The 21,129-nt window shown below is 32.5% G+C and overlaps 1 protein-coding gene across 3 annotated transcripts in view; it reads right to left on the bottom strand.

The window, feature by feature from the left end:
* The window catches only part of LOC115214435 (ATP-dependent RNA helicase A), a 57,539-nt gene extending 41,384 nt beyond the window's left edge, over positions 1 to 16,155 (bottom strand). Inside the window, exons 1-2 of one of the 3 annotated variants that reach the window (XM_029783634.2) lie at positions 15,985 to 16,155; positions 5,332 to 5,447 (exon numbers count right to left, since the gene is read on the bottom strand). In XM_029783634.2, coding sequence (XP_029639494.1) covers positions 5,332 to 5,442 — 111 coding nt within the window. In that variant the 5' untranslated portion in view covers positions 5,443 to 5,447; positions 15,985 to 16,155. Of the gene's footprint in view, positions 1 to 4,382; positions 4,390 to 5,331; positions 5,448 to 12,404; positions 12,737 to 15,984 lie in introns of those variants that run through there. The other 2 variants (XM_029783640.2, XM_036506269.1) reach the window with 2 other exon arrangements.
* Between the last annotated feature and the right edge of the window lie 4,974 nt (positions 16,156 to 21,129).

Raw genomic sequence — 21,129 nt, 5'->3', positions numbered from 1 at the left:
TTTTATAACTGTGGCATATCGATTCAGTTCCCCTACTGTTGATAGAGAATAAACAATGGAAATATATGTAAACTAAACTTAGAATTAAACTAATTTTTCTTCAGCCATGAAAACTTAAAAGTTTACAAACAGTCTGAGTGAAAATTTCATTACAAAAGAGTACAATGTCATATGTAAATGAATATGAGTGGAAAAGAATTTTGAAAGACATTATCAGTTAAGATGAATCAACCTGGATAAAATCTCTCTATACAGAAAAATCTATCTGATTGGCTAACTGAAGTTTCATGTAATAACCAGGCCCGTGGAGTTGGAGTCAGAAACAATTAAGGAATAACTGGAGACGGAATCGGTAAAACTATATCAATTCCGACTCACAATATCTTTATTCTTTAATATAAACCAGTTATAACATATAGGCATACTCAAAGTACAAGTGAATGCATATGCTTTAAGGGATATGTAAACCCAATCAATTACATAAAGAGTAGTCGGAGGTGCCAATAGTAGAGGAGTCAGAGTCGAAGTTTTTTGTTTTGACTCCACAGCCCTGGTAATAACACTTTGTTGTCAAGAGAGATAATGGTTTGCTGAACATTTTTCACTTGCCTTATTCTCCCTACAAAACATATTTTTGTAACAACCAATTTCACAGATAATTAGACTGACTAAATACACAAACACACAAAGCAGTTGATTGGAAGAATCATAAGCGAATTCAGCAAAAACGTTGCAGTAATATTGTTCCAGATTGTACATTGTAAGTTCAAATATTCCTTTTAGCATCCAACCCATGTACTAGGACTTTTTTTTTTTCTCTCTTACTCTAACAGAATCAGCTATGCAGTACTCCAAGAAGGCTGGAAAAGCTACCAGTCAGTGTTTGTTTCTTCCAAGAAATACAGCAGGACTGACCTCTTTTCCCTCTAACATGCAAAAAAATCTTAAGAAGTCATAATATGGTAGGTGTAGACAAACCAGTGTGGTGTATGACAAACACACAACACACACAAAAGTAGATACAAAATTCGGATGAGATGTATGCATTATGTTCATTCATTTGTTAACATCCATTTTTCTATGCTTGTATGGCTTGGACAAGAATTCAAAGACTTTTAATAGCCAGTTTCTCTAGTTGCCAACCAATTTCTTTTTCAAGTAAAAGATTTTCCCCTATTCCACAAATACAGAGAGACAAGTCATCACTTTATTCATATAACAACAAGCAAAATATCAACACTCATGCATTTTCACACACACATACAAAGACAATGGACTAACTAGTTTCCTTGTACCAATTAACTCACAAAGAACTGGCCTAGGGCTATGGTAATAGACACTTGCCTATGTCCAATGTGCAATATAGTGGGACTAAACCGTATCCACGTGGTTGCAAAAAGAACTGCTTAACCACATGGCCATGTTTGTGTATCTATACAACTATCTTTCACAGTCTAAAGTTTTTACTATTCCTGATTTACCTAACTTTACATTCATATATGAGTAAACAAACAAGGATCCTTCACATTATGGAAGGTACGTGTTCCTGAAAATCTTTTTGCGTCAAAGAATTCTGTAATGCAAACCCTTTTCCATTGACTTCCATATCACATGAATGTAAGATTTTCAGGAATGCATCAATTCTATAATATGTGGGATGCTGATATGCGAAAGAATGGTAAAACGTTCAATCTCACTAATTTTATACAATTAAACTACTTATTCGAAGAATTTATGTCATGGGTTATAAAACCAGATACTTTATTTAGACACAAACTTGCTTTTCAATAACTACTAAATTTAGCTTTAGATCTAACAAATCCACTGGCAACAGTAAAATATGGCATGAAAGCAACCAGAATTAATATCTATGCACAAGCTAAATTCCTGGTGCATCTATACTATTGATAGAGTTTTATTTAATATCAATTTAAAAGAGCTCCAAAGAAATTTATATATTTGGTCACCTGCTCTTTTCAGCCAATAACATTATGTATGAGAGAGCGGGAGGGAGAGTATGTGTATGTGTGTGTTCCTGCCCTACATCATAAGCTAGGATCTAGTAAGTCTTCTGAGGTTACTTCATGATAAAAATCAATGTTTCACCTTCTCCTTCCATCTCATTTACATCATATGAAAACAGTATAAGAAAACTGCTTCTAAAAACTTTGGTTTTCAGAGCTTTAAAGTTACAGAAAGATACTTGTAAGAAACAAAAGCAGAACCATGTAAAACTAATTATATAAAAATACACTAACAAGTACAATTTGACAACAACAAGAAATCCATGAAACTAATATATAAATGATTATAACATCAAGAACACAGCTCACCACAAATACACTCTAATTCCAACACAAACTCATAAAAAATTTCAAACACGCTCAAGTAATATTGGTTTCAAACTTTGGCACAAGGCTAGCAATTTCAGAGGTGGGGCTAAGTCAATTACACCAACTCTAGTGCTCAACTGGTACTTATTTTATCAACCGTGAAAGGATGAAAGGCTAGTCAACCCCAGTGAAATTAGAATTCAGAATAGATGGATGAAACGATGCTAAGCATTTTGCCAGCTTACCACCTTAACTCCATGTAATAATGTTTAATGTCAACAGACCATTAAAAAAAAAAATTGATCAAAAGCTGAATCATTCAGTAATATTGAAAATAAAAATTATATCATGAATACTTTTTAACATCAAAGTTTGAAATAAAACAAAAAAAAAAAAAACTTCTTTTTTTTAGAATGAAGTCTATAAGAGTTTGCAGATAAAGGAGGTTAAGGTTTTTCAGAGATGTGTTAAAGAACTTTATATAAGACTGGATTATACAAACAGATGAAACATTAATGAGATGTAAAGAGAAAATTCTGACGCAGAAGAATGGTTAGAATTCACTTCCCATGACACTTAAAATTGGTTTTTGCCAATACACGTCACTGCTAGATTCCTTGGATACTTGTGTTTAACAGAGAAAAATTACATAGCATAATCATTTAAATTTGTTTCTAGTAGGAAAGTAGTTACAATAATAACAACATATATAGATCTATAAGATCAAATTATTGCCCTTTATATTTGTTAGCTATTTATACTAAATATTGAAGAGATAGTTTGTGATATTCTTGGACAATTGATTTATAAACAGTTTTAACCAATGCAAAAAGTCTTGTAAATTACCTCATTTATAACCATTTTAGAGTTTATCCATGAGACTGAGGCCATGCTGAGGTACCACCCTGAAGAATTTTTAGTTAAATGAATTGATCCCAGTACTAAGTTATGGGGACAAACACAGGATACACACATACGATGGGCTTCTTTCAGTTTGTCTAACAAATCCACTCACAAGAATGTGGTTGGCCTGAGGCTATAGAAGACACTTGCCCAAGGTTCCACACAGTGGGACTGAACCCAGAATGATGTGGTTGGGAAGCAAGCTTCTTACCACACAGCCACATGTGCCTATGTTAAGTATTTCACAGAACACTTCCATTAAAAAAGTTAGTTTTACAAATTAGAGTGGATTCAGACGTATTTTTCAGCAAAGTACACAAGAAAATAGTACTATGCTTAAGCATACAACATAATGAGAACAGTAACAAAATCTGAATGATTCCATGAACAAGCAGTCAGTATTCCAGCACTTGTTTTATGATTTCAGCCTACGTTAATAAATAGAAAAATTAAAATGAGATTTTAAACAGAAATGTATATACCTAAAACAACAGCTATGTTATAAAACTTTGTAAGAAATAACACATTCAATAATTCATGCCAATATCCAAATTCATACATCTGTCAAAACCAAACGGGTGTAGAAAAATGCTTCATTTATTAAGTCAAGAAAGCAAGGTAGAAAATACACCCACATGAAACCATCAAGCACCAGAGATGTGAGATGGTTTTACATTGAAGTTGAACAGCATCCTAAACTTCAGAGTTGCAATAGGTCAGTTACTGGTTGATTGCATTTCTGATAGTGCAAGAGACAAAGGAGTGTCTCTTGCCAATGCTTATATCTTTTGCTCGTAGATACTCACTCACAAACCATGTACATCTGCTCAATTTCCACTAATCAAATTCCACTCACAAGTTATTGGTCAACCCAAGAAAATGGTAGAAGACAAATGCCAGAGGTGTATTTACAATGGGATCAACCTTGCACTTTGTAGTTTACAAAGCAAACTTTTTAACCCTACAAGCCATGCTTGTATCTACAGCTCAGTAAAATTAGTATAGTTTATGTTTATATTGAATACTTATTGCTAAGTTGAATTGTTGTAGTTGGTTACCAGATGTCAGTTCTAAGAAAGGAAGTAAAAGATCTAAAGAGACAAAAATGGCACCCAATGAAAAACATTGTGTGGTTAAAAGGCTTACTTCAAGGCCCCAGGTTCAATCCCAGTGCAGTACTTGAGGCAAATGTTTTCTACCATAACGTCAGGTTGAATGCTAATAATAGACAAGTGGAATTCAGCAGAAGGAAACTGCACAGAAGTTCACTGGACAAATATAAATGCATGCAATTATTTAAGCATGTGTGTATCTTTCATTAATTCTATTATCTGCCTAGAATATAAACACTGGCAAAAGAGGTAAAAAAAAAAGTGCAAATTTACAGACTAAATAAATGCTTTGCATCAGGTTCGACACTAATTCTATTGACACTTTTGCCATTAGAAATACAATGAGTCATTAACTAGAAACATAACTATAATAATGCTATTGTTCAGAAATTGCCTTATAAAATAAGAGTGTTTGTAAGAAGTCAAAAAAGGGACAGGCTTGGAGTGAACCATAAAATGGGGACATCATCATCATCATTTAGCGTCCGCTTTCCATGCTAGCATGGGTTGGACGGTTCAACTGAGGTCTGTGAAGCTGGAAGGCTTCGTCAGGCCCAGTCAGATCTGGCAGTGTTTCTATGGCTGGATGCCCTTCCTAACGACAGTATGTATGATATTCTTGTTTTCTATGAACAAGATATATTTCAGATGTTAGAGCATATCATCATGTAAATCAAGGTGGAAGACAGAACTAAACATTTAGCAAGCATTGTGGAGGAAAACTAAAGGAGTTTTTAGCATTCAATATCTCACACATGTTGACTGTTTATTTATAGGAGTGCACTTTAGAGATAAAATTTGAAGTGTAGGAATAATGTCTTTGAAATCATGTAAAAATGAAAAGAAATAAATTACTACAGATGCTAAGAGTTGAAAAATATAGGCGTGTTGGTACTTTTATTTAAAAAAAATAATAATTAAGAACAATTATTTTGCAATTTGAGTGATTTATAAAGCACAAAAAAATCTAAAGCTTTACTTACTTCACATTTGAACCGAGGTTTATGTTTCGGTCCACCAGTGTTGAATTCGTAAACAGGAGTGACCTTCTGTTTACCACACCAAGCATATAAAAACTGCTTGATATCTCCCATGTTCGCTGAAAATAATAATTTCATTAATTAGTAAGGTAAAAAGAAGTTATATTTAATCACAAAAATCAACAGAATATCCTTATAATCTTTCTCTGCAGGCATTAATTGTACAAGTTTAATTCCCATGAAGAACATTTTAAGGTAGCATCTTACTTACAACTATCAATTTCAGATGATTATGATAAAGGTTTTATAACTGGAAAACTTTTTACAAAACAACACATCTGCAGTATTAAGTGATATCCAAATTTACCCTAAAGTGAGAAGCAATGCAAGTAGCAAGTCTTGAGTTTATTACACTTCAAAAAATGTTTTCTAGATCAAACTTCAACAGAAAAGGAAAAAAAAAGTGTTGAGGTCAAGCAGACTAGATACCAGAACAATAAATAGATAGTATATAAGTGTTGCTTTTATGCAAAAAGATCTTTTCAATGAAGAATAGTTACTGGTTCAGCTGAGAAAACTTGAAATATTGTAAGAGGTTCAATAACTAATTCATGAAAGAAATTTTAGAGTCTTACAACAAGAAACATCTCATATTAAATTCTATGTAATAAATATTCAATATTATACACTAGTTTATGTACTGTATCCTAAGATAAATCAGTTTGCTTGTTGCAGCTGACCTAACCACTCCCAATTCATGTTAATAGATGGCAATAAGAGATTCTAATCATTAAACAGCTAATTTAAAAACATGAGCAAATATTTAAATTTACAAGATTACCTAACATCAGACAGATAAACACCATTTCAACAACCACACTTTGATACCGGTATGAATCACACTTATTGAAGAAGCTTTTCTACAGCTTGGTGTTCATCCTGTCACCAACCATCACTAGTTTCCAAGTAAGATACTATTTCCCAGAGTATGTTGCATAATGAACAGCTTAATGGCCAGGCATATGTCTGCAGTAGATTGGAAAGACAGTTGCATAGGTGATGGCATAGTTTTTATACTGCATGCTATAAAAATCAACACTTGCATGTGCAAATACACACACTGCACCTCCTAGTTACCATCTGTTAATGCCATTCACAAGATATTAATCAGTCTGAAGTGAAAGTTGAAGACATCTGCACAGTGCCATGCAATAGGAACAGACTTGAAACCATGTAGTTATGAAATGAACTTCTTAACCACAAGGCCATGCTAAATGAAATTTAGTTTTATCCACTGTAATTCTTCAAAATTTTAACATTTTTCTATAACTGCCTAAAATATGGATTAGATCTTTTGGATCTAACGTGGACGGACTGAGCTTTAAAGAATTGAACTTAATAGAGCTATTTTGCAAGTTTAATAATTAACATTTTTTTAACTCCATTAGTTACTGTTGATCTGATCAATGGAGCAGCCTGCTCATGAAATTTCCATGCAAGTGGCTGAGCACTCCACAAACACACATACACTTAACATAGTTCTGACAGATTCAGCATGACAGAGTAAAGCTGGCCCTTTGGCTTACAGGTACAACTCATTATTGCCAGCTGAGTGGACAGGAGCAACATGAAATAAAGTATCTTCCTTAAGGACTCAATGTACTGCCAGGAATCAAACACAACCTTACAATTGTGAGCTGAATAGCCTAACCACTAAGTCACACACCTTCACAAATTTAATAATTAATCCTTTCATAAATGACAAAACAATGCCAGCATTAGACGATGGACAACTCTTTTTTCTGGTCTGGTTCAATATTACAGTTAAACTAAGGCAAGTAGTTTTGAGTGGTTTGTCCAAAAGGGATACAAAGCCATATCTATTGATCCAGTTTATCTCTATATCTAAATCAAGGAAGTGAAAATGTTTTCTAGTAACTATGCTAAAATGTCAAATCTCCAACCACCTACTGTTTTTTATACTGCACTACATTAGTTATTTCATAATGGCAGCCATAACACAAGTATACCTTTGCTCTAGACAACTATACAAAATAACTATCTCAATGATGATATCAAAAGCAAAATCTGAATTTTGAATAATCAATATTACTTTTACAACTCTAAAATCACACAAAATATTCTTATAGAAATTCACTTATTAAACTCAAATCAAAAACTGCATCTAAACCAAACTATGTTGCTAGGGAGCCCCAGTCAATTCAGAAAAGACCAATATCATAGATGTAGTTAATGAAGCATTCTACAGACATTGCCATAAAAGATTTAATTGCTACTTTAGGCAGTTTAAGTAAGTACAAAGAAGAAACTAACAAATCTGTAAATGATGATAAAAATTAAATTTAAAAGACAACACAACATCTATGGCAGTGATTCACTTTTATCTTTTAAATCCATAATGTAATGCCAAAACAACTTCCATAAAATGTTGAATAATTACTTGCTTAAAACTGAAATTTTAGTTTTTAATTCAATTTATGATGCTCTAAGTATTTCATATTCACCTTTTACAAATTCCTACAAATAGAGCTTATGAATATCTAGGAAAAATAAAATACAATTACTTTAATTTTTTATACTTAAGTCAAATAGGAATTGTATGAAATTGGTTATACATTATGAAAGTAATGTGCAATGTGAAATAGTCAACTGCTTAATCTTGGATGATCAGAGGTATAGGTATCAAGAGCAGGCCTATTTTTCAACGGTTAAGTGAAATACAATAATATAGAAAACGACCTAATTGAAACAAAACATCTAGCCCATCCACCAGGCTATTCTGCTCACACACACAGAATGGTTATGGCTATTTAGATTAGAATACCACTGATCAGGATGATAGAAATATTCTATGGAAAAATTATTGAATCAGTACATATTATTTATACCTGAACATTTGTTTTACTGTCTAATATGAATAATTCATATGGTTTGTTATTACAACACATGAAAATGGAATGGGAATTAAAACTGCAAAATTCTAGAAAATTAAAACACACTTTAAACACTCCTGATCAGGTGTGGTTTGGTCTCTTTTAAGACCAAATATTGATTTTTCTTTTATTAGACTAGTTTTGAAGGTTATTATCAATTGCTCTCAGAGGGGCAAAAAAGGATCATCAATTACAGCAGATTTGAACGACGATCAGTAAAGTACCAAATTAGACATAGTAAAGCATTCTATCAAATCTTATATTACTAAAGAAGGATTTCTGAAAGATAAGGGTCAAGTTTTTGATTGCAAAAATAGTCTTGAGTAAATCTTTTTAAAAGTAATAGCAGAAAGAATAATGAATACAGGGGAAAGCAAATAAATAAATAGATGTGAAAAAAGTAAGCAGTTTACCAAGAAAAATACTGAGCTTACTGATTCAAACAAAGATATCAATGTGTATCCATTAAATATTTATTTAATAAAGACTTGATCAATTAATTGCCCTCAAATATTTCACTTTTATATTTCAAATTGAATATCACAAGTCTCCGAAATTTAAGACAAGGCACATTATTTATTAAAAGGAGATTGTCCAATATATCAGTTTGAACAAATATTCAATATTAACATTCTCATTATCATCATTTAACATCCACTGCTCATGCTGGCATGAGCTGGACAGTTTGGGTTGGGTTGGGTTACAGTGCAAAGTTACACTCATTAATACTGGAAAATGTTTAACAAATTAATTATAAACAACATTTTTTTAAAACATGGAATTCCCATAAAGTTAATAAATCATCTGCATGAGAGTTTCCAAAAGCACTCAGCTCTGAAAATTTCTACTAAATGTTGTCAGAATTTAAAAACTATAATAAAATAAAGACAGCAGAGGATTGAGCAATAACAAACAATTAACTAAAAGTCATTAACCTTTATTAATGTGCCACTAATAAACATGTTTTGGAAGCAACCACCCTTATTTACATAGTAAACAAGGCCACCAAACAAGATTTTAATCAAAGCTATGTCTATTAATAAAAGAAAGCTATTTGTTATGAACTCATTTCACAATGATCACTTATCAGTTCAACACAAAACATAATTGCAATCATGTTCTTCATTGGGTAGATATCAGCTATTTATCTTATTATTAATCTAATTGTTTTAATTCCCTATAATTTCTCTAGTCATAATTTCATGTCTTAGTAACAGATGCTACAACTGATTGGAGACTTGTTTGTCTAAATTAAATGTTAATACTAATATTACTTGTAATCTGCAATAGTTTGATTCTAGATTAGTAACAAGACAGAGAATGCTATATTTAGAAACATGTATAACACTAAAAATGAATTAGTATAGAAAATAATTCTTGCTTTTGTTTACATGAAAATAAAGGCCGGTAATTTTTTTTCTTATGTGAAACAAATGGAAAGAAAACAAAAATCTGAATGATTATATAACAATTTTAAATAATACTAATTAATAAACAAGATATTATCTTGCTTTCAGATTAGTTATTGCCAAATAAAGATCAGAGAAATCTTTCATAACATCATCCAAATTATAACAAATGTTTCAAACATTGTCTCTTCAAATAATTACTTAATGAAGATTAGCCATAACTAACTAAAATAATGTATTTCATCCAATATTATTCAAGTCAAATGATTTTTTCCTAATCTATACCCAAGAATTTAGTCAACTTATTACTGCAAAGAAATATTCACCTGTCTCACCTATGTGGGATAAATAAGCAACTTTAAAAAAAAGTCTAAGAAAAAGAAATGGCTTCATTTATTTTCTTACATTTTTTTTTCCTTAAGAACAAGAGAACATGCTCAATTTAAGTTAGCAGCTGTAAGTTTAAGTTGTGTTGATTGGAGCAGAAACATACCACTGAATCATTAAAGTGGATGTTGATCAAAGTAGTTCTCTAGAAAGTATATATTCTTATATTCTTGAGCAAGTTCCTACTTTTCAAAGGTATCCAATATTAATCTATCTTTTAAGCAATAATGTAATGACAAGAAACAAAATAAAAACCTTTCAGCTTTACAACTGAATATATATTCATTTCAAATATTTACAAACCATTATATGGAAATAAAAATCATAATTAAATTATCAACAATTACAGCTAGTTCAGTTAAACCTACATCAAATAAATAAAAGAAAATTGTTGAAAAACATTAAGTTTCATAGAAGCTGATTCATCATTCAGTTAAAAACATAAAATGGAAAAATATCAGACAATGCTGCTGAAAGGAAATCTCAAGAGTAACTACTAAAATTTCTGTCAGGCAACAAAGTGATTAATGAACAACTTATGAAAAGAGAAGTAGCTAGCATTCAAAGCAAATGACGAGAGAATAATTATTGGTCCTGACATATAAAGAAACAAATTCCCATAAAATACTCCTGAACCCTCTTCGAAATAACCCAATTCTTTAATCAGGACATTAATCATCACGAAGACAAATGTCTTCACACTTCCTCCTCCTCCCCGCTTTCCAGTGATTCTGTAGAAAAGATCAATAGCTACCTCTCAGAAACAGTATTATTATGCTCTGTTCAGTGAAGTGTAGCAGTCAGTAAGTGGCCAGAGAAGGTGCTTCTATATTAATTAATCAAAAACAGCTAGTGTAATCAAATCTTAGCATAGATTTATTTTCTAATAGTGGGCCATCGCCTCTTATGAAAGAGCATTTTCTACCAACATTCAACGAGTAAAATTCACCTGTTCTATAGTAAAACATAAAATTATTATTTTCAACTTTTAGCATTTACTAATAAAAATAATCTTCTAGAATAACTAATAATTTTCAGTTATTTTAAGCATGAATTAAATTTAATCAAAATATATTAGTCAACATTTAGAACTTCAAAAAAAAAAAAAAAAAATTCTAAAACCCAGTACCAAACTCAACAAAACTTCATAAGCTCCTATCCTAGAGTTTATTACTATACGATAATCGCTATAATCAAAGAATAGTGATTGTTGAATCAAGTGACAAAAATATATGAAGCTGGAAATGCTAGTGGTTTGAGAAATTACATCTAGATATCGTTTATTGCCATATAATGGTATACACACGGTGCTGCTCTACACTATCATAAAATTCAAGGGTATGAAGAAAGGGAACATATAAACAAATAAATGAAATGACTATCTTCAAAATGTAAGCTTTTTGGTTATAATTTGTAATAGAATATACATTTCAGAGACGAAATAGTAGTTTAAATGGGTCATGATGGGTGTATATATGTGGTATATAAAAAAATAGGAAACAATACAAAGAATAAAAAAACAACAACACTTTCTTCTCTTGGGGTTATACAATATAGACAGAAAACCAACAAACGACATTAATAAATTGCTTGTACGCAGTAAACAAACATGCCGGAAAAATAACAATGTGGAAATTTGAAGACCTTAAGGACTACAATAGAAAATAAAGTAGCAACTGAATCACCATTACCATCACGAGCAATTAATTGCAATTAATAGAATCCAAATGTGGGATTTCCCACAATTGGAATCGTCAGTAGGCGGAAATACCCCCTACATGACATACAACTTGTTTTCTGAAAATGATGGTAAGATTTCTCTTCTGTGATAAAATTCAGTAAATTCTTTACGAAACTGTAGTATTTTTAACAATTTTTTTTTTTAAATGTTCAAGAAATTTTAAATCCGATCACTATGACGAAAATGTTACTGTGAACAGTGGTGGTTTTCGAAAACAAACTGAGAAAGGAGCTATGATAGAGGGAATGTACGCCAGAATTCGTGAAATTATATACATATATAAAAACAGTGATGTAGTAGTAAAAGTTTACATTATATAAATACAATAGAAAAGAGAATCAACACGAAATTCAGTGGGTGTGCGTCTAATGTATGCAAATATTACAGTTTGAGAAATGGGAAACCCCTAAATGTTGAGGTTAGTGAATTAATGACTTTTTGTTTCCAAAATAAATACACACATACGAAGAGGCAGAGGGTTAGATGAAGAAAGAGTAACTCAGACAACTCCGATCAAAAGTACATGTTTTCATTCTTTCCGAAGTAATACCATTTGAGACTCATCCAAGAATGGTTGTTGCATACCTTTAGATTTCCGTGGTTTCCCCTTGGTGGGAAAAAAAAAAAAAAAAAAAGAAAACGGCTGTCGAGGCTGGCCACTTAGACGATTTGTTTACCTTTGGCTAAATTAAACAAGTCCCAGTACAAAAACAAAGTTAAAGAGGCTGAATGAGGCGGTGATACTAAATCCGTATACAATAACGATATCGCACAGCGAGAGGGCGACACCAGAGTCAGACCCGGACTGAGCAGAAATGCATTTGTAGCTGCAGTGACGGCAGCAGGAGGAAAGATGACGATTGATACAACGTAAGCAGAGTACACAAACCTCTACAACGGTGGGCGCAGTAAACTCATTACTGAACACTCACTCACGCAAACATACTGACAAAAGAATGCAGCACTACTGTATGCAGTAGAAGCAAATTCACCCGCACATGAAGTATCAATAATCAATTGAGTAATAAATTGAAAAAGAGTGCCAGCAAAACATACAGGCCAAACATCGCTCGCTAAACTGCAGTTGTCAGTTAAGATTAGCGGGAAAAGGAAAAGAAATAAGGTGCATTTTCTTAACTAATGGTTTCGATAATATTCTCACATGACTTTTACAATTTACTCAGACTGACATAGAGAAGTTTATTGTCCATAGCTTATTTTACAAAACATGATAAACAATATTTCCAAGTCAGTAGGTTAAGTTGAAAATCATATATATATGTGTATATATGTGTATATATATATATAATATATATATATATATATATATATATATATATAATATATATATATATATATATATATAATGATTTGAATTAAAATATATTAAAAACCAAAAGTTATCGTTGAAAAAATAAAACGGCGAGGGGGATTCTTAAATTCAACAAAACAATTTTACACTGTTGTATCATTTTTATTTTCAAACTTGAAAAAACAAAATCTTCCCAAGCATCTTATCACCACAAATTAATGCAACTATAAATTTAAACACTTCTGTAACCTATCCTGGATAATAGAATTCACAAACTGTACTCTGAAGTACTATTATTTTCACTTTGAAACAATTTTCTTTTTTGTGTGTGTGTGTAAAGCCAATTTCTCTTAAGAGTTTAGTATAGTGGGTACTTGAGTTAACTAGTAGCAGATGTTTACATTAGCGAAAGTGTTTATAACACGTGCTAGTATGAATGCGAAACTACATAAATCAGTAATTCCTTATCAAACAAAAGAATTACATAAATATTATTTCATAATTGATTCTGCGTAAATCTAGTTTTTATTTTTTTTGTACTTTGTAACGTTCCCATCATCTGTTCCCCTTGTGGCAAATAAAGGAAACTATTATTATATATCTATGAATGTTTGTACTTATTAATCTCATCCTTTTACTTGTAAATTTGTTTTTATTTTGCAATCATAATGTCCCCAATGTCTTAGGCAATTGTGGTCAATCCCTAGTTTGAGGCTTGTTTCAAAAAGATTTATTTGTACACTAAGAACATTCAATACATTCGACGTCACACACACACACATCTTATGCAACACGCTTTTTGCCGGTACAAAAAAAAATTCCTTGTAGCATTTGTTTTGGCTTTTTATTGTTCCGCATTCAAATCCCGCCGATGCTAGCTTCACTTTACATCCTTTCGGGGTTGATTGAATAAAGTACAAGTACTGGAATCGGTATTTTCGACTAATCCCCTCCACTAAAAGTACAGAGGCAAAGTGCTTAGTGGCATTTCGTCCGACTTTACGTTTTGAGTCCAAGTACCACCGAGTTCGACTTTGCCTTTCATCCTTTAGGGGTCGATGTAATCGATTTACCCCCTTTCGCTATTGTTGTCAATCGTTAGCACACCGGATTAAATACTTGACATTTCTTCCCTCTTTACGTTCTGAGTTCAGAAGACGCCAAGGTCGACCTTGTCTTTCATCCTTTTGTGGTTGATAAAATAAGTACCAACTGAACACTGGGTCAATGTAATCAGGTTAACTCCTCCCTTCAACATTTCAGGCCTTGTGACTGTAGTGGAAAGGATTGTTATTATAAAGGTGGCGAGCTGACAAAATCGTTACCGCATCGAACATAAATGCTTAGTGACATTTGTTCCGGCTCTTTACCATCTGAGTTGAAATCCCGCCGAGGTCAACTGTACCTTTCATCCTTTTGGAGTTGAAATATCGACTTACCCTCTCCCCTCAAAATTGCTGGCCTTGTGCCAAAATTAGAAAGAATTATCAAATGTAGCGAGTAAGCAGAATAGTGCGTTGGGTAAAATGCTTAAATGCATTTCTTCCGGCTTTTTACGTTCTGTGTACAAATTCAACCTAGGCCGACTTGGCCATTTATCCTTCAGGTATCGATAAAATAAATACCAGCTGAGTACTGAGGTCGAATCTAATAGACTACCTTCTCTTTAGAAACAAAATGCAAGCCTTATGCCGAAATTAGAAAGAATAATTATCATAATCATTAAAGCGAATAGAAAAGTACAGAATCTGAAGGTAAGCTAGTGATATGCGAAGGTAAAAATCTATGAATAAAGTCGGCAAAATTTCATTAGGTTCTTCATTCGTCGCGAAGCAGTAGTATAAATAATGTTTCAGTTGAAGTTTCTACCAGGTTTTTCATACGATTTACAAAAACTTAGCTAAGCTAATTTCTATTATTATGGTGTTTAGCAGACAAATTTCGCAATATGTTCCAGTCTAAATTACATCAAAACTCATACTCAGAGGTAGTTAGTTAGTTTGCTGACTATCGTGAACACTACGTGTGCCGACATAGAAATTAACTAAGATATCTTGGCTTGCTTGTTTAACCAAAACGCAATTCTCTCTAGAAACTAGCCGGCCATTTTGCCTGTACAAGTCAACAGAGTCGGCATTATTTTTACGCATGTCATCTTCAAGTGACATACAAAATACTAAGTGTTTGGGGGGTGATTTCGTTCAGGCAATCATAATACTTTAACCAAAAAAAAAAAAGATTTCGTCAAATTGCTAAACACAGGCATACAGAAAACAGCAAGTATATTTATCCAGACATCCACCCACGTGTAAAAGCTTTCGATAATCTCTCAGGATATTGTGTTTAGGGTATATGTTACTGTTTATGTAACGCCAATTCTCGAGTATAAACACAACACTTTTATTTTTAACACCAACATTAAACCAGACCTTGAAATAAAATCTGTCATCAGAACCAAAGTTTAAAAAAAAAGAGTCAATAGAATTGAATAAATTTCACATCGCTATCTTAATTTATTAAAAGTATTTATTTAGAATGACGTTGTAATGGTCCCTACATCTTGCCGTTTTCTTTTTAATCCTGTATTTTGATGACAAATAGAAACTGTCTAACAAATACAATGCATGGTGTATGTATATATACATATATATATATAAAATATTAATGAAACTATTGTTCGAAGTACGGATTAAAATGCTTTTCATAAATCACTTTTAGTATCGCCGTCCTGTATTATGCAGTAAAACTCTTCTCTGCTGTACAATACAAAGTATAAACATACATATATGTACATAAGAGTTAGTTTGGAATAGAGTAAATATTTTAGAAAATTACGTTATTTCGGATACTCACTTCAAATCACAATGCAAGTCGACGATTGCAATGAAACCATTTACTTAAAGTTGACAGCAAGATGGCGATTTCCTTTAACTCGTTCAATAACGGTGTCCAAGGGAGCTAACTATATCAACTTGTGATTTCAATAAAATGATGGACTAAAGTATAATGTAAGAATACAACTGGGGAAATAGTTTTCGTAATAATAATTATAATCAATTTTATCATAAATAATACTGTTGATATTCATTGAATATCTTGAGCATAGAAATTCTTAATAAATTTTCAGCATTTTCACATTACCGAGTACATTACTTTACATGCCATTTTTGTTTTTATTTCGTTCAAGTTACCATTTTGTATATCTGTTCATTTATTTATTACTAAAACACATTTTAGATATATCTACTACATCAAATACTCCGATTAATGATAAAATTTAGATCTTAATTTACATTTTCAGTGAAATGAACTCGATGTTTTGTTTTGTTTTAATCATTTTTTCTTCATAACAACGAGGAAGCAAACAAACAAAACATCAGACAATGTGTTTGAAGACGCACATTCTGCTTTAGTTTGTTTTTGTTGTTTATAAATAAACTATACTAGAAAGAGAGGATAATTTTTCCTCGTATAAAGGATCTCTTTTTGTCATCGCCGCTGTCATCAGTAGAATTCAAGGAAGTGTATTTATCTACGACTACTCCGATTGTGTCGACGGCTGCGAGATGTAATGCAGCCACTCTATCTCTTACATTCCTAGCCCACCTACATCTGGTAATCAGGTGCGAGACCCTACTGATTATGTTATCGACTCTGGGTAAGTTTCTCCGAACTTCACCAAAGAAACTCGATCAGCTAGAAATAGCAGCTGCATCTTCCGTAAATTATACACTATTGTCTCTAAAAGAGAGGGACATATTGTATACCTATAAAAGTATTGCCCAAGAGAAAGACGAGATGGCCATGGCTGGAATGTCTTTGATCATTGTAGGTTTGGTCAGTGAGAACTAACCGGAGACTAACAATCTCTGGTTTTTGCGAATATGCTATTATGTACGTGCATTTCAATAAAACTATGTATGGTATATGTAATATTTGTTTAAGATATTTATCGTTAACCGACAAAGGATTCCTGGCTTTGACGGCATCTTCTTCACCACAATCATAACATCAGGCAGTCGGCACTATTACTTTGATTACTGGTGTGGTGGTGAGGAATGCCTTCATCATTCTTTGGATAGTAAAAGGAAAAGAATATAGAATCTAAGAAAAACTAGTGATGATCTGTAGATACACGATATATATATATATATCAAAAAGCAGTTAAAATCTGTAATATAAAATGAGTTCATGTGCCGTAAAGAAGGTGGGTGGTTCTGATGTTTCGAGTAAGGCTTTTCTTATGCCCTAAACATCCGTACTCACCTATTTTATCAGGACATTAATCTATTTAAAGAATTCTATTCGTTCGATAGGTCTGATCAGTTGTATTCATCATTTTCCTTAATAAATGAGACAAAAATGGAGATGATATACCACCCTCACCCCGCCATATTAAAAAAGATATAACACTAAAGGAAAGGTTATTTTCCATCATAGACTTTTAAACATAATACCGTTTAATAAACATTCGAGTGTAAGGTACTTTCAATGTTGGTTCGGTCAATATATTGGAATTAATTCTCTCAACTGTGATGTCTTTATGAAAGGGATAAATATATAATAGGGCTGGGGTAAAATCAAGGAAGCGTTCTGCTACTAGAGGCATATAATAGCAGGATTTCAGAAATGTAGTATAGCGATTGTAAAACTTTAATTAAATGGGATTACCAAAGCAATTAGTGAATAAAAACTACTTCAATGGGTTTTTAAGATCAAAAAGTAACCACGTAACTCCAATAATAACAGTTAATTGAAATTTTCAAAAAAATAAAAGGCGATGCGATTAAATGTGGATCAGTTCTTTAAAAGTGAAAGCAATAAACCTGTTTCGATGTTATTAAAATCTCCTCAGCAGAGCATATTCTCAATTGTTATGACAATGAATTGATAAGTTTAAAAAGAAATAGAGGTAATATATAGACATCAATTATCAGTATCAACTGAGGGAAAATACTTTAGAATAGTTTTCTGCATACTAAATACATAGAAATAATGTAAACAAACACATATAGAGTGGAGGCTTACACATGTAATGTTTTAGTACAATATGCTTTCAGCAACGCCTCTGTTTAACAATGGCAGAATTGTTAGAGCATCAGACAAAACGTTTCTAATTCGGAATTTTTAAGTCATTAATTCTTTGTTGGTAGGTCACAATATTGGGTAAGCTGTGTGTGAAGATAATAATGAACTTGATTAAATGGGTGTTCAATAATTGGTAAGACTGATTTTGGCTTCTTGCTGTCACCCAAATTAAAACTAAGTCCATTCAATATTCTCAACAAAAGCATTTACTTACTTAAATCATACAGAAGTTTTTGCTAAGTGTAAACTGCATGCCAGAAGTGTCTAGATAAGCATTTATTACTAACTAGCTTAAAAGCCACACTCCTTGCAGACTTTTAAGCTAGCTCCTGTGGAGGGCTAATTGGGCTTGTGGCCCAAAACTAAGGAGAGCTAAATAGCATGACTATAATGGCTATGTGCCCTGGTGGTGTTTGACCGGAGGTTAAGGAGAGATGAGAATTAATTCTGTAATGCAATTATTCTAATGTTTCAGTCCCAATTTAAATTCCAACTGTTGACCAATTTATCCCAGAGTTCTTATCTCAACGTAAAATTAATGAAGCTAATGTCATTAATCTCCCCCTTGATCTCTGACATCATCTGACATACACCAATCAAGATGGTGTGAATCAGCCAAGCTTTACCTGCAAGAAATAGCAACCTAAATGCTTTTAAATCAGATCCCAATGCTGGATGTTCAAGAACCAAATGAAGGGACATCCTGATTCCAAAAAGGTATAGTATGTCTATCTAGAGCAAATGTTGACTGAGATACAGGGGTCCTAGACAGACAGAGTTTTGCATTTATTGTTATAGAAGATATGACAACATGTTAGCTAGGAAAGCTAGTTATATTGTCATGTTGTGAGAGGCAGAAAAATTGTGTTCATTGTAGACAAATGATTCCTTTAAAACAGGCAATGACCAAGAAACTTGCTTTTTTGTAGACCTCTGTTGCCTCTCAGATTGTGGTATGCATTTTAATTTATAGCTGTTTCAGTGAGAAACTCATGAAAATTTCTGTTTGAAATTATACAAACAATTAGAGTCGAAATACTATTGGCCAATAATTAGGCCAAATCACTTGATATACTGTGGCCTATTTCTTGTTACTGAGCTAATGTGGTTTCAAAATCTACGCCCCACTAATATTTATTTGTGTTTTCATATATTCTATTTAACCTGCACTACTTATTTTTATTTGCATACATATAAATAATTTTATAGAACAAGAGGAATCTTCTGTAGTACAACTTATGTACTATGTAATACGAAATTAGTTCTTAGTTATTGAAGATGAAATTAGTTGAAGTTAAAACCTGAGCATATAACTAATACATAAGCATGTTAAAACGGAAATCTAAAAGAAAGCAAGAGACCAACTCACTGAGTAAAGTGGTATAGTTTCATGTGGAATCTAGTCTGATGTTGAATTTAACCAGCTTTTTATAACCATAAACCAATTTTTCAAGAACCTTTTATCAAGTTATTTGGTAAGAAAACCCACATACATACTTTAAGGTTTAACATGGCAATCATGACAAGTCAGCCAATGATGATTAGTCAAGCCATATTCACATAGCCATGCCTTTTATGGTGATAATATAGTCTTAAGTTGGGAAAATCTAAAAGCAATGGTTCGCAATTCAGCAGAAGGTCCACTACATAGCTATAGTATTTAGATATGATGCTTTAAACTCTATAATCAAATCATGTCACTTTTAACTTTGCCTTTCATCCTTGCGGGATCAATAAATTAAAACATCAGTTAATTACTGGGCTTCTTCCATTCACATTCACATCCTAGATGTAAATAGACCTATAAGTGATAAAAACAGAGAAATTCTCATGGTAAGGGTTTTCTTTTTCTCTTTTATGTTCCTCAGATTGTCACATCTGAGGAACAAAATTCTCAACCATGTGTTCTTGGATTCAGTCCCAACGTGAAGTACCTTGGACAAGTGTCTTCTCCTCTAACCAAAGCCTTGTGACTGTACTTGCTAGACAGAAACTGAAAGAAGCTGATCATATATATATATATATATATATATGCATATATCTATGCATGTGTGTGTGTAAAGGTAACACACTTAGTCGCATTAACAAAGGGATGTGGGTCCAACTCTCCCGTGGATAGGAAAGCCTTCCTTTTTCTGTTGGGGGCTTATAATGCCCCTTAATTAGACTGTTTTCCTTAGTCATTTCACGGTGAAAGATTTATGATTGACACTAAATATGATTAGGGTGTTAGGAAACATCTGCATTGAGCTAGAAATAAGAGCTAAAGTGCTCTAGTGCTGTACTTAACGCACATGGATGAAAACATATATGCTAACAGAGATTGTAGTTATCCCAAAAAATGCCGATTGAGAATTCTTAATACTGCCAACAGTTTCAGCAATTTCCATTGCTTCATCAGTTAAGCCCACTTGATTGTTCAACTTTCTCCAGACCTGCCTCACTCTTAGTATTTATGTTTTTGTCATCCAAATTATTGGATGATTTAGCGATTTGCTAATGTGTATATATAAAATTAAGATAAAGAGCAGTTTGCAATTTTTCACCAAAATGGAGAATTATAATTGTCACTAATATATATAAAATATAGCAAATGGCACATCAACAAATAGTTCTGACACTGCTTATATATAGTCATAGACTGGTGATTCAATTCAAAATGGTGAAATGTCAGGATCTGTCACTCCTGAATTTGATCCAAGTTGAGTTGTCTCGTGTGTCTATGAATTTCAAGTGCTTTAACTAGCAAAGCATATGCTGAGTATGTGCGATAATTGATAATATATATAGGAGAAGATGTTTGGTAATCAATCAACTCTCTTTAGAAATGCTATGACATAATAGCAAATTATGATCAAAGCTATGAATGTTTTCAAAGAGTGTAGGGGATGTAGAGGGAAGTTGCACAGA

The sequence above is a fragment of the Octopus sinensis genome, linkage group LG1 (genome assembly GCF_006345805.1).
Source record: "Octopus sinensis linkage group LG1, ASM634580v1, whole genome shotgun sequence".
Taxonomy (NCBI): Eukaryota; Metazoa; Mollusca; class Cephalopoda; order Octopoda; family Octopodidae; genus Octopus; species Octopus sinensis.
Note: the sequence above shows the minus strand (reverse complement) of the source record. Positions and strands in the feature narration are given on the sequence as shown.